This window comes from Panthera tigris, chromosome C1, assembly GCF_018350195.1.
Source record: "Panthera tigris isolate Pti1 chromosome C1, P.tigris_Pti1_mat1.1, whole genome shotgun sequence".
Classification (NCBI taxonomy): domain Eukaryota; kingdom Metazoa; phylum Chordata; class Mammalia; order Carnivora; family Felidae; genus Panthera; species Panthera tigris.
In genome coordinates, this window is record NC_056667.1 from 84693165 (window position 1) to 84706453 (window position 13289).

The 13289-nt window shown below is 36.6% G+C and overlaps 1 protein-coding gene across 3 annotated transcripts in view; it reads left to right on the forward strand.

Annotated features, from left to right (window-relative positions):
- MFSD14A (major facilitator superfamily domain containing 14A) overlaps window positions 1–13289 on the forward strand; it is a 44681-nt gene that overhangs the window by 15302 nt on the left and 16090 nt on the right. For 2 of the 3 annotated variants that reach the window (XM_042997989.1, XM_042997990.1), the window contains exons 2-5: window positions 1504–1599; window positions 9314–9376; window positions 10131–10258; window positions 12303–12417. In XM_042997989.1, the coding sequence (XP_042853923.1) occupies window positions 1504–1599; window positions 9314–9376; window positions 10131–10258; window positions 12303–12417 (402 nt within the window). Of the gene's footprint in view, window positions 1–1503; window positions 1600–2799; window positions 3324–9313; window positions 9377–10130; window positions 10259–12302; window positions 12418–13289 lie in introns of those variants that run through there. The other variant, XM_042997991.1, reaches the window with a different exon arrangement.

Consider the following 13289-nt stretch of genomic DNA (forward strand, 5'->3'; position numbering starts at 1 on the left):
CTAAAGTAATTCTTAAGACATTGCTTGGAGCAGTATAAACTTAATTTTTGTATTTTCTTTCTTGTGTATATCAGAGAGAATCTTTTCTTTTTAAGTTTGTTTATTTTGAGAGAGAGAGAGAGAGAGAGAGCGAGCACGGGGGAGGGGCAGAGAGAGGAGTGAGAGAATCTCAAGCAGGCTCCACACTATCAGCGCAGAGCCCCACACAGGGCTGGATCCCACAGATCATAAGATCGTGACCTGAGCCGAAATCAAGAGTCAGATGCCTAACTGGCTGAGCCACCCAGGTGCCTGTCTTGTGTATATCAATCCCAGATCTCTCACGTATTACTCTGGGGACTCTTCTGCCTTTTTTTTTTTTTTTAAGAAATTTTTTTTTAATGTTTATGTTTGAGAGAGAGAGATCATGAGTGGGCGAGGGGCAGAGAGAAGGGAACACAGAATCTGAAGTAGGCTTCAGGCTCTCAGTTGTGTCAGCACAGAGCTCAATGTGGGGCTTGAACCCACAAATCATGAAATCATGACCTTAGCCGAAAGTCAGACGCTTAACTGACTGAGCCACCCAGGCGCCCCAGGACTGTTCTGCTTTTGAGCCATGTTAATATCTGTTACAATTCTTGCCACGTGCTTCATTTATGCTTTGAGATTAGTGCAGGAGTCTCCTGTGTGGGTTTTTTTTTTTTTTTTTTAAGTTTTTTTATTTTGAGAGTGAGAGAGAGTAAGCAGGGGAGGGGCAGAGAGAGAGAAAGGGAGACAGAATCCCAAGCAGTCTCTGCCTGGTAGCCTTGATGCCGTGCTCCGACTCACAAACTGTGAGGTCAGGGCCTGAGCTGAAACAAAGATGGATGTTTAACCAAATGTTTAACTGGATGCTTAACCAGATGTTTAACCAACTGAGCCACCCAAGTGCCCCATGGAGCCTCCTGTTAATATTCCTCCATTTTGCCCCCTTTTAATCCATCCATCTGCTACGCCTTTGCCAAATTGATCTTCCTTAAAACTTTCATCTGGTCACATGAATCGTATCATCCTTTAGCGGCTCCCCATGGCCTTCAAATATAGACTCCTTTGCATGGAAGTTAGTCCTGTGTGCCTCTCGCTCATCTCTCGAACTCCTGGTATGCGGCCTGTGTTGTAGCTGTACTGAACTATATGAGTCCTGTAATGCCTCCTGCTTTCAAGCCTTGTATAGGCTGCTGCCTTGATCTCTCTTGTTCACCTTCCTACCTCTCAGTCTTGTGTGACTTACACCTTTTCATCGTTTTAGTGTTCCTCCTGGAAGTCTGATGTTCCTATCCCTACCTTGGATTCTGCACACTGTGCTTTTATAATGTATTTGTTCCTTGTCTGTCCCTGTCACTTTGAGGACAGGGATAGCGAGTGTCCAGATGTTTGACATAGTGCCAATACATGTATGTTCTCAATAAACATATATTGACTATTGCCATAATTGTTAGTGATTCTGGAATGCACTGTTAACTTTTTTAAAATCTGTTTTTATAGCCTCAAGGAATAGGTTCTCCTAGTGTTTATCATGCGGTTATCGTCATCTTTTTGGAGTTTTTTGCTTGGGGATTATTGACAGCACCCACCTTGGTGGTAAGTAATCTTTTAATTTATTTATTGTGAACTTAAATCTTGTTCAATTTTGGGGGAAAACATGGCCCTTTTCACAGTTCATTCTTGTGCCAATATTGTCAACCCTTCAGGTACTATCTTTTCCTGGTTTAGTTGTCTTTTCCAATCTTTACTTCTCCTTTACTGTTTGGGAAGGCTTGGCTGGGTGCGGTTTTTCTTGTGAACGCCACACGTGGGTCAGCAGGGACTCAGCCCACACTCTGGATAGGGTGGATGGGATCCTTAAACTGACAGGCTTAGGAAAGATGGTATCTATGACCTGAATCACTCAGTATTATTATTTTGAGATTCATTAATGTAGCTGCATTTTCCAAATGCAAGTTTCTCTTAGTTTAGGCTAAGGCTGTAAAGGTAACCATCTAAGAAGATCATTTCTTTTCACAACCCTAAGCTGATTTTGCCCACATACTCCCAGGTTGGGAACCTTAGAAAAGACATCCTTGCCAGCCCAAACATCCTTGCTACCCCTTGATAGCTAGTTCTCTCCTATTGGTGGGGAATAGAATAAACAAAGGAGTCATTATGGCAGAAGTCAGTAGTATCTTGAAAGATGTAATTAGGATAAATATACAACTTACCAGATCTAGAAGAGTAGAATTTTAGAGAGATATGCTTCCTTATATTTTTTTGAGATTGTTCATTGTTACACAAAAAGGGTTTTTATAAAAAAGTTTGTTTATAAATAAACTGGATGATCATATAAGTAGATATGTGTTCTAAGAAAGAAAATGTATGTTCCATTTATTTCCATATTTATTTTATGGCTACATAATCATTACTGGATCTACATAAAATACAGATGTTTAGTAATTATTTTGAACATATAGGGTATATTCATGAATACTGTTAAAACCAGAAGAAAAGAAAATGTCACATAAATACAGTTTCTTCTATAATAAACCATGCATTGCAAGTGAGATTAGTTCCCTGAATAATGACAGTTCCTTAACATATAATTGTAAGAATGCTGATTTGAATATGTTTTCACTGAGATCTTTTACTTTTTAAGAAAGATTTACTTGTAGTAGGTCATCAGTTTTACATTAATAGATTGTCAAGATTGAAATGTGAACTTTTAAAATGTCTGATCTTTTTGTTTGTTTTTGTTAATAATTTCTGATGGAAGTCCTTCAAAAATTAATGTACACATTTCCTGCCTTCATAATCCATGTAGTCTGATTTGGAACTTGATCAGGTGATGCAAGTTCATTATGACATTTGTAACTTCTTTACATTGTAATAACCTGATGTCATGGGCCACTGAGGTGCTGTGATAACTATGTGGTCTCACACTTTTCTGTTAGCCTTCATAATGTTCTCGTGTGCTTTTTTATAATCTACTACCAGTTTAACATATAAATGTCTGGTAGATCATCAGTCCTATGATTTAAATTACTTGAGCTTTGTGATAGTAAACAGTATATTTTGATTTATGTTATGATGGGTCCAGGCACTGTGCTAGGCACTTTAAATACATTTTCACTTTTAATCCTCAAAATCACCTTACGGGTGAGGTATTAGCTTGATAATAGAGTTGAGAAAATTAAGGTTTAGAAAATTAAGCAACTTACTTGCTACAACTGTGAAGGTAAACTGCAGAGTTCGTATTTGAAACTAGGCTTGCTTTGTTCCAGTGCTCAGCCTGGGGGAATGCTGGCAGTCGGTGGTTTATACCCAGGCTTTAGGTAAGGTTATTGGCAGTCCAAACAGTAGCTAAGTAGAGAGATTAAAATGTTTTGGGTAAATTGTTCACAAGCCATCAAAAAAGCTTTTTGTGATGTTTCCATATTTGTCAGCAGGATTTAAAGTGTGTATGGCAATTTTTAAAATTTGCTTCTGGTTTGTATTCTTTAGATATGCCTATTTTTTATCTAACTTTTGTATTTTTCTTTCCTAATTGGACAGAGACTGTCTTCTTTAAGAACAAGGAAAGAATCCAGTTATTTAGACATAAAGGCTTCATTTATCATAGTTATGGGAAAACTAACTTTGTGCTTAGTGTATTTTTAATTCTTTTTGTTAAAAAATGTTTAGTGCTTTTGATTTTTTTTCTTTTTTAAATACAGAATTGAATTCTGATCAGGAAAATAAAAGGTACCAATTTGTGAGGACTTAATTTTTTTTTTTGCTAGCATGATTATATTTTTTGTAATAATATCTATAACATTGCCAGTTGATGTATAGCAAGACTTTTCCCCCCATGGTTGTTATAACAGTTATTCTTAATTCCCATTTTTGTCATTTATATCTGAATTTTTAAATGGCGAAACGAGAATCCTAATCCTTTACCTTTTTCAGTTTTTATTTCATTAATATTTTTAAAGTCAAGTGTCCTCAGGAAAGAAAACTATCAAGTTTAATGAATATTAGGCTTAGAGTTTTATTTTTCTAATTCTTTTCTCATCTATAATATTATATGCATGTTTTAAATAATTTCAGTTTTTGTGTTCTATATTTTTCTCGTGTGATGGGGAAATCCTTGTGAGGATGGTGTGGGACAGAACTAGGCAAAACAAGGATTGAGTTGTAGACATTAGATTGTATCTGAATGCTGAGATTTGTTATATTCCAGGTGCTTTCAGGTACTTTGGCCTTCAGGCATTGGATAAGAGAGCTTGGCTTCAGTATGAACTTCACTTTCACCATTAAGACAAATTAGCCAACCAGAGATGAACATTTTCAGCAGTTAAAAATGTGCTGTTAGTCAGTGATTTTTTACTAGAAGTGAATATCAGTGATATTTGGAGAGTTTCTTCAAAATACCCGGGCCTTATAACCTGTCCTGCTGAAATCTGAATTTTCAAGAGTGAGGCTCAGACGTGGATTTTTTAGAAGTGATTCTCCTATATCTAGTATATATCACTAATTAAGAACCAGTATATTAACTCAGTACAGGCCTGAAAAGGTTTTGCTCATTTTGAGGCTTTTTGCTTACAAATTTTTGTTGTTGACTTTGTTGGCAGTCTTCTTTGTTTTGGACTCCTGTACTCCCTTACTCCCAACTCCTGTGTTGGTGTGGCGGGCGGCGGGGGTGCGTGTCGAGGTACAAGAAGGCACCAAGTCATAGCACTTCGCCCCCTTTCTAAAAATCAGTTAATCTTTAAACATTTTATGTCTTACGTGCTTTGAAACTGATTATAAATGGTGCCTCTTAGAGGGTCACAGCTCTTAACGTATAAAAGGGAGAATGAGGATGAAGTATAATTCAGTTTATTTATATGTTAAGTCAGTATCTTTCTTTCCATACATAGTTCTCAAAAATTATAAAGTTTCAACATTTTAAATTTCAAAGATCTTTGAATTGATTCATTTAACAGAGAAGCAATGGTAAGGCATATTTAATGATAATAAACAGGATTATGATGTTTTGAATTTTAATAAATTCCTTAGTTTTCAGAATTAATGTGAAGTTAAAGATTTTTTTAATTTCATGTGGTTTCAGTTGTCTTTAAGTTTTAAACTCAAAGAACTTCTAGAATCTTGTATTCTCCTAGAACATAGTGAAAGAACAAAAGCTGTGTGGAGGGCCTGCCCAAGAGAGGATGGTAAAGTCTCCACCAAGGGGATTTACATTAACCAGAAAGAAGAATTTTACACTGCCAAATATTTTTTAAGGGGTAGTGGATATTCAGTCAGTGATGATTAATAACAGTAAGTTTAGGATCTATAATGCCTAGAAGTGGGTTACTTTTTTGACCTATGGTTCTGAAAATACTAGCCCAGTGTTTGATGGTCTAGGCTGCTTAGAGGCACAGTCTGTGTTATGGATTAAGACCATACACTCAGATACACAGCATCTCTTCTATGTAAATGGCCTAGTAGCCTTTGCTATAGAGATAGTCCTAAGGCATTAATATTTTAAGAACTATTTACTCTCAAAAAAATTTTAATTCCATAAATTACAAGATTTGTAAAATTTCTTGGGAAATGTTACACCTTTTCCTGTTCAGCTCTAAGTCTGGTGCTAAAAGAGCCTCAGATCAAAATCTTTACATGTTAAAATTTTGTTTAAAAATCAAACGGGGTCACCTAGGTGGCTTAGTCAGTTTGAGCATCTGACTTCGGCTCAGATAATGATCTTGGGGTTTGTGAGTTCAAGCCTCACATCGGACTCACGGCCGTCAGCCTGTCGGCACAGAGCCCGCTTCACATCCTCTGTTCACCTCTCTGCCCCTCCTCCCACTTGCACTCTCCCAAAACTAAATATTAAAAAAAAAAAAATCAAACAGGGATTGGGGTGCCTGGATGGCTCGGTTGGTTCAGTGTCCGACTCTTGATTTCAGATCGGGTCATGATCTCACCGTTTGTGAGTTCGAGCCCTGAGTCAGGGTCTGCACTGACAGTGTGAACCCTGCTTGGAATTCTCTCCCTACCTCTCTCTCTGCCCCTCCCTCTCTCTTTCTCTCTCAAATTAAAAAAATTAAACAGGGATGTTTGTTTATCTTAATTTAACTATACTTTTTTGGGGGTTGTGAAGGTTTTTATTTTGTAACATTAACTAAATTGCATAATTGTTCTGTGTTATTAAATCACTTTGAAAGCAGTATTATCAGATAATTATGAACATTTAGTGAACAGTTACTACATGAAGGTACTCTGTGAGTCACTAATCAAGATAAAGATATACTAAATGCAAGGTATAATGGATATAGTACCTGCCCTTAAGTCTGAAATACAGTTGAAAGGAAATATATATTTTAAAAAACTGAAAAATATTAGAGCTAAGTAACTTAGTATGTGATAAAAGAAATTTCACAAACCCTATGTGACTGTCATGAGTGCTGTAATCACTTATTTTGGGCCCTAAAGGAGAAATTGATTGCTTTGTACAGGAAAGTTTGGTAGCAGAGGAGCAATTTGGAAGGTTTGGGGATTGATTTAGATAGATAGAGAAGATAAGGGGAGCAAACATTCAAAAGAAGAGGATGTCATTTATAAAAGTGTGAATATTGGAAAGCCCGGGAATATTGAAAACAGTGAAGAGACTAGATTGATTGAATAGAAGGTGGCTTGGCAAAGTGAATCATTAGCAGTAAGGTCTAGCATATTATAAAGCATCTTGTACATATTCATTATGCCCTTTATTCTTTGTGACACACATTTTTTTGTCCCTAGGAAGATTTGGCCCTTAGTACTTACTTTTTAAAAATTTTTATTTATTTTGAGAGAGAGAGCACACACACTTGCTTGTGCCATGAGCACGCATGTGGGGGCAGGGCAGAGAGAGGGAGGGAGGGAGAGAATCCCAAGCAGGCTATGCACTTTCAGCACAGAGCCCGATGTAGGGTTTGAACCCACAAACTGTGAGATCATGACCTGAGTTAGTATCAAGAGTCAGACGCTACACCAACTGAGCTATCCAGGCGCCCCAGCTCTTAGTAATTATTGGAAGAAAACTAGATTTGATCTGTTGCAAAAGGTTTCAGGATACCCTTTAAGGAGTTTCAGTCTTAAGCAAGAACTGGCAAACTATGGCCAGAGCAAATCTTATAAATCTTGTTAGTAGCCTGTTTTTCTTTTTTCTTTTTTTTTAAGCCCACTTAGTCATTTTGAGAGAGAGAGGGAGAGAGACAGCATCCCAAGCAGGCTTCATCCTGTCAGCACAGAGCTCGATTCAGGGCTCAAACTCATGAACCGTGAGATACCATGACCTGAGCCGAAACCAAGAGTTGGATGCTTAACCAACTGAGCCACCCAGGCGCCCCAGTAGCGTGTTTTTCTCAAATAATGTTTTATTTGGGACACAGCCACATCCATTCATTTACATATAGTCTGTGGTTGTTTTTGCTGAGTTGAACACTGGTGACAGACTGTATAGCCTACACAGATATTTGCTGTCTGGTTCTTTACAGAAAGTTTGCAGACCTGCTCTTTAGATCCATGGTCATTATTATAAGTAAAAACAGGGTTTCTCAGCCTCAGTGCTTTGACATTTTGGGCTGATTATTTGTTGTGGGGGCTGACCTGTGCGTTGTAGGGTGTTTAGCAGCACCACTGATCTCTACCTCTTAAATATAGCTCCCCCACAACCAAGTTTTGATGATCAAAAATGTATTCAGACATTGGCATCTGATCCCTGGAGCTCAAAATTGCCTTCAGTTGAGAAAATATATAATATATGTAATATAAAATATGGAGAGACGCCTTGGTAGCTCAGTCAGTTGAGCATCTGACTCTTGATTTTGGCTCAGGTCATGATCCCAGGGTCATGGAACCAAGCCCCATGCCAGGGTCCTCGCTGAGCACGGAGCCTGCTTAAGAATCTTTTTCCCTCTGCCCCTCTCCCCACTCACACTCTCTCTCTCTCTCTAAAAATTAAAGAAATAAATGAGATAGAAATAATCCTCAAAAAATACAGACAAAATATATGAATATCATAAACACGTGATTTTTCCCATGTTAATGATTTTCTTTGACTAAACATTTCTAATTTTGTTTGTTTTTACATATAAGTTAATTTTTGTTAGATTTCCAGTTTTTGGCAGAAGAGTAACTGAAGAAAAGGGAACATTGTAATTCTTCTAAAGGTTTTTCTTAAAAGATGTCAGTAAGTGCACTTGGCATAGTTTTTCTTCCTGTAGAGATTTCCCAACTTTCTTTTTCCCATGTTGCCATTCTCTCTTGTTTTTATTGAGAAATAGGATGGTATAATGGAGGAAGCACTGGCTTTTTTCTTTTTTTTTTTTAATGTTTATTTATTTTTGAGACAGAGACAGAGTGCGAGCAGGGAGGGACAGAGAGAAAGGGAGACACAGAATCTGAAGCAGGCTTCAGGCTCCGAGCTGTCAGCACAGAGCCTGACGCGGAGCTCAAACCCACGAACCGTGAGATCATGATGTGAGCTAAGTCAGCCACTTAACTGATTAAGCTACCCAGGTGCCCCAAGGAAGCACTGGCTTTTAATTTAGGCAAGAACTCAGTCGCCTCATCTGTAAAGTGGTATTTTATCTAATCCATAATGTTGTTAGAATGAAAAGTATATAGAAAGACTATGACACATAGGCTGTAAAAATGATAGCTACTCTTTCTCATTTTTTTAGTAACTTTTACCTTCAGTTGCTTTTTCAACCAGTGGCTTCCCAGTGGCTTACTTGCTGCCCATTGAACAAATCGATGCCATGTGGTTTTGAGGCCATGTCTTAGAAAGAATAGAATAAGTTATTATACATTTTCATAGGTTGGATTTCTTTTTCTTACTTTATGGCATCTTTCTAGATTCATTTTTTGGCAATTAAAATTGCCCTGTTCCCTATCTTAAATAATATACCTGTCTGTAAAGGAGTTGTTAGTCAGTTATATGTGGCAAACAGTGAAGACACCACATCGTGATTAAAAGCATGGACTTTCAAGCCTGACTTCCTGTGTTCAATTTCAGTTTTGCCACATACTAACTATGTAATCATGTATAAGACATTTAACATCCGTCTGTATCAGTTTTCTTGCAGGGTCATTATGAGGAATAAAAGGAATTCATACATGTGCAGTGCCCAATTTAGTGCCTTGTGACATAGTAAATGCCAAATAAATGTTTGGTACTATTAGTATTTACTCATATGCGTAGTGTCATACAAATCCAAAAATTTATAAGAGATAAAATTATATGAAGGGATGTTTTAAAATGTAAATGTGTAAGTTTTGCTGAGACTGAAATGTGGTATTTTGGTTTTTTCCTTAGGTATTACATGAAACCTTTCCTAAACATACATTTCTGATGAATGGCTTAATTCAAGGAGTAAAGGTAGGGTCAGTGATATAATGCACACATACACACATACACTTTCATGCATAATTCTGCCCATATATTATTGTTACTTAATGACCAATTCACTGTTAATTTTTACAATTTTGAGTGTATCCTTAGGGATTACTTAACACTTAAAAATGAACTGGGTTTTATTTATTTACTTACTTATTCATTGTTTACATGAACTGGGTTTTAAATATGATTTGGCTCAAATATAGCCAACTCTGTATAATGATAAATCACATCATTACAGACTTCTGTATTTTATGTGTTGGCATTTTTATCCTAGAATGCTTTTATAAACCAGCAACAAGAATATAGATTGAAGAGAAAAGAATTATTTGAAAAATGCATAAATAAGTATAAAACTGTATGGTAATGTCTTGAGTATTCTATAGTCTTTATTCTTGATTCCATTTCATCAACAAGGTTTATAAACAGGTAATTAGCCTGTGGATATAAAAACAGATAGTTAACATACCTTCCTAGAATTGCCAGTGTCAAATTATTGTGACTGAGAATTCATTAGAGCATTTCATATTAATATGCAACCACAGCCCTTCAGGTGATTCTAGATAATCTTCGGGAAGTTTTAAATTATATATAGAGGAAAAATAAGCTATCTAGTTTAGTGATACTTATATTTATGTTAGAGATAAACTTTAAAAAATCTCTTCTAGGATAGTAGAATGATTTCTTTTTGGTCATTGATATACATAGTATACATATTTTCATTTACTTTCTTTAGGGTTTGTTGTCATTCCTCAGTGCCCCACTTATTGGTGCTCTTTCTGATGTTTGGGGCCGGAAATCCTTCTTGCTGCTAACAGTATTTTTCACGTGTGCCCCAATTCCTTTAATGAAGATCAGCCCATGGTATGTACATAATCAGATTATAGCAGTTAAACATCATTCTGTTCATTGTTTTCTAAATATTCCTTTATTTCTTTCACTTTTTCGCCATCTTACCTATGTAGGTTTTAATTTTGTTCTTCCAACATGTTTATTCTTCAACACAATAGAGGGCCCTTAAAAATACAGTGGCTAAGCAACAGCTCATAAAGGTTATAGAACTGGATGCTACTGTAGGAAGTGTGTAGACTATTGGCTAACCTTTTTTTGGATTTCACAGCTCAAAATACTAGTTGCTTTAATATCAAGGAAACTTATTTCTTTCTCCGTATAAAAGAAGTTAGGAGTTGAATGTGCTGCCATTCTCATTCCAAGCTGCCTGTCATTAAAAGCTGTCATTAAAAGCTGCTGTCATTAAAAGCTGCCTGAGCGTCAGCTTGTGTCACACTTCAGGCAGCAAACGAGGGAGTGGCTAGAAGAGCACAACGCCTTCCTATATGGAAACTACAGAATTCCCACCCAACCTCTGCTTACATCCCTTTGGTCACATTTCAAGCATATGCTCCTTGTTACAAGATGCTGGGCTCATGACCATGTTAATTAAAATCAGGATATTTTCACTGAGGAGGAAGGGAGGGAAGCTCACAATGAGAATGATTTTCCTGAGATAATAGAGCTCAGTGTAGTTGTAGAGTTATTAATTCTCTTATGTTCTACTCCACTGCGTATTAATGTTAGTTAATCTTACATCATAGATAGAATCCTACATTTCTTCCTACTGTAGGTTAGTTAGCTAAAATTCTAAAGGCCAAACTCCGGATGAATGCTAGTCACACAATGAAATCTTACTAAAGGAGTCCAGAGGATGGACAAAAAATTTGCTGTAGAAATCAGTGTGTTAGAAAAAATTTAGTAAGCAGTAAAGCCCTAGTAGAATATTCTGAAAGTTCATTATGATTATACATGATTTTTAAAACATTCAGCATGACAATAGAAATTTCTTCCTCCTGGCCAGTTATTTTGAAATCATAAATACCAAAATGCAATTTGCTTTTTATTTATTTAAGTTTTATTTATTTCAGAGAGAGAGAAAGAATGCCTGTGCGTATGCTCAAGAAGGAGTGGCGGGGGTGGGAGGGGTGGTGAGAGAATCCCAAGCAGCCTCTGTGCTGTCAGTGTGGAGCCTGACCTGGGGCTCAAACTCATGAACCATGAGATCATGACCTGAGCTGAAATCAAGAGTTGAACGCTTAACCAACTGAGCCACCCAAATGCTCCTGTAGTATGCTCTTTTTAAAATAGTTTTTGGGGCACCTGGGTGGCTTAGTCAGTTAAGCGTCCACCTTCAGCTCAGGTCATGATCTCATGGAACGTAGGTTCGAGCCCCGCGTCAGGCTCTGTGCTGACAGCTCAGAGCCTGGAGCCTGCTTCGGATTCTGTGTCTCACTCTGACTCTGCCCCTTCCCCACTCATGTTCTTTCTCTCTCTCTGTCTCAAAAATAAATAAAACATTAAAAAAAATTTTTTTAATAGTTTTTGTTCACTCTTTATAGTAATTATTCTCAGTTTCATTTGTGAACTGACATACAGGTTTCTTCTATGTAAAGACTGATTTTTTGTTTTGTCAACATTTGAAAAGCTAAAGATAGCTTATAGAATAACATCTAGTTTCTATATATATGGCATAAAATAAATAGAGAGTAACATTCCTCCATTTTATTTACTGAATTTTGTTTTTTGTGTAGTGCTGTGGTGGGAAGTACTAGTGGATGAATTATAATAGACTTTAGTTTGTTGCTGTTTTTAGTAGAAACAACAACAAAGCCATTTAACAGTACACTACTTGGGTGAAATATTGACCTAAATATATTTTAAGTATTCCCGCTTAGTAGCTGAATTATTTTTGAAGGGCCACTTCTAATGCTGTTTTCATTATATCTATGGCTTATGATTTATAGATGACTTAAGCCGTTGCCTGAAATAAGCTGTTACTCTAACTCACTTACAGAAATAAAGGAAGGTTAAGGTAATGTTAATCTGTTTTTTGTCAATTGTCTTTACATCCTAGGTGGTACTTCGCTGTTATCTCTGTTTCTGGGGTTTTTGCAGTAACTTTCTCCGTGGTATTTGCATATGTAGCAGATATAACCCAAGAACATGAAAGAAGTATGGCATATGGACTGGTATGTTTGTTTATTCTTTGTAGCTGCAGGAAAACACTTTGTTTTTTTAATTATTTCTTTTTTTTTTTTTGAGATTTTATTTTTTATTTCTTAAAATTCACATCTAAATTAGTTAGCATATAGTGCAACAATGATCATGAGTAGATTCCTTAGTACCCCTTACCCATTTAGCCCATCCCCCCTCCCACACCCCCTCCAGTAACCCTCAGTTTGTTCTCCATATTTATGAGTCTCTTCTGTTTTGTTCCCCTCCCTGTTTTTATATTATTTTTGTTTCCCTTGCCTTATGTTCATCTGTTTTTTTCTCTTAAAGTCCTCATATGAGTGAAGTCATATGATTTTTATCTTTCTCTGACTAATTTTGCTTAGTATAATACCCTCCAGTTCCATCCACATAGTTGTGAATGGCAAGATTTCATTCTTTTCGATTGCCGAGTAATACTCCATTAATTATTTCATATTACAAAGAGTGCAAGCCTTTGCATTACAAAATTTATTTTTTTGCATAAAATACATTTCATAATAAAACCATCCATTACATTAATGGATGGCTTATATTAAAAGTTATTTTCAGGGGTGCCTGGGTGGCTCAGTCAGTTAAACATCCAACTCTTGGATGGCTCACGTCATGAGCTCATGGTTCATGAGTTCGAACCCTACATTGGGTTCTGTGCTGACAGCAGGGGCCTGCTTGGGATTCTCTCGCTCACTCTCTTGCAAAAATAAATAAATATTAAAAAAAATTTTTTTTAAGTTTTTTTCAATACAAAGCCTTGTAAGTTTTGATACTTTCAGTATTAGTCATATATGCCAGACTTAAAATTATAGAATATTTTTACCTTATAGAAGCTCTTTTTGAAAGAATACTGAAA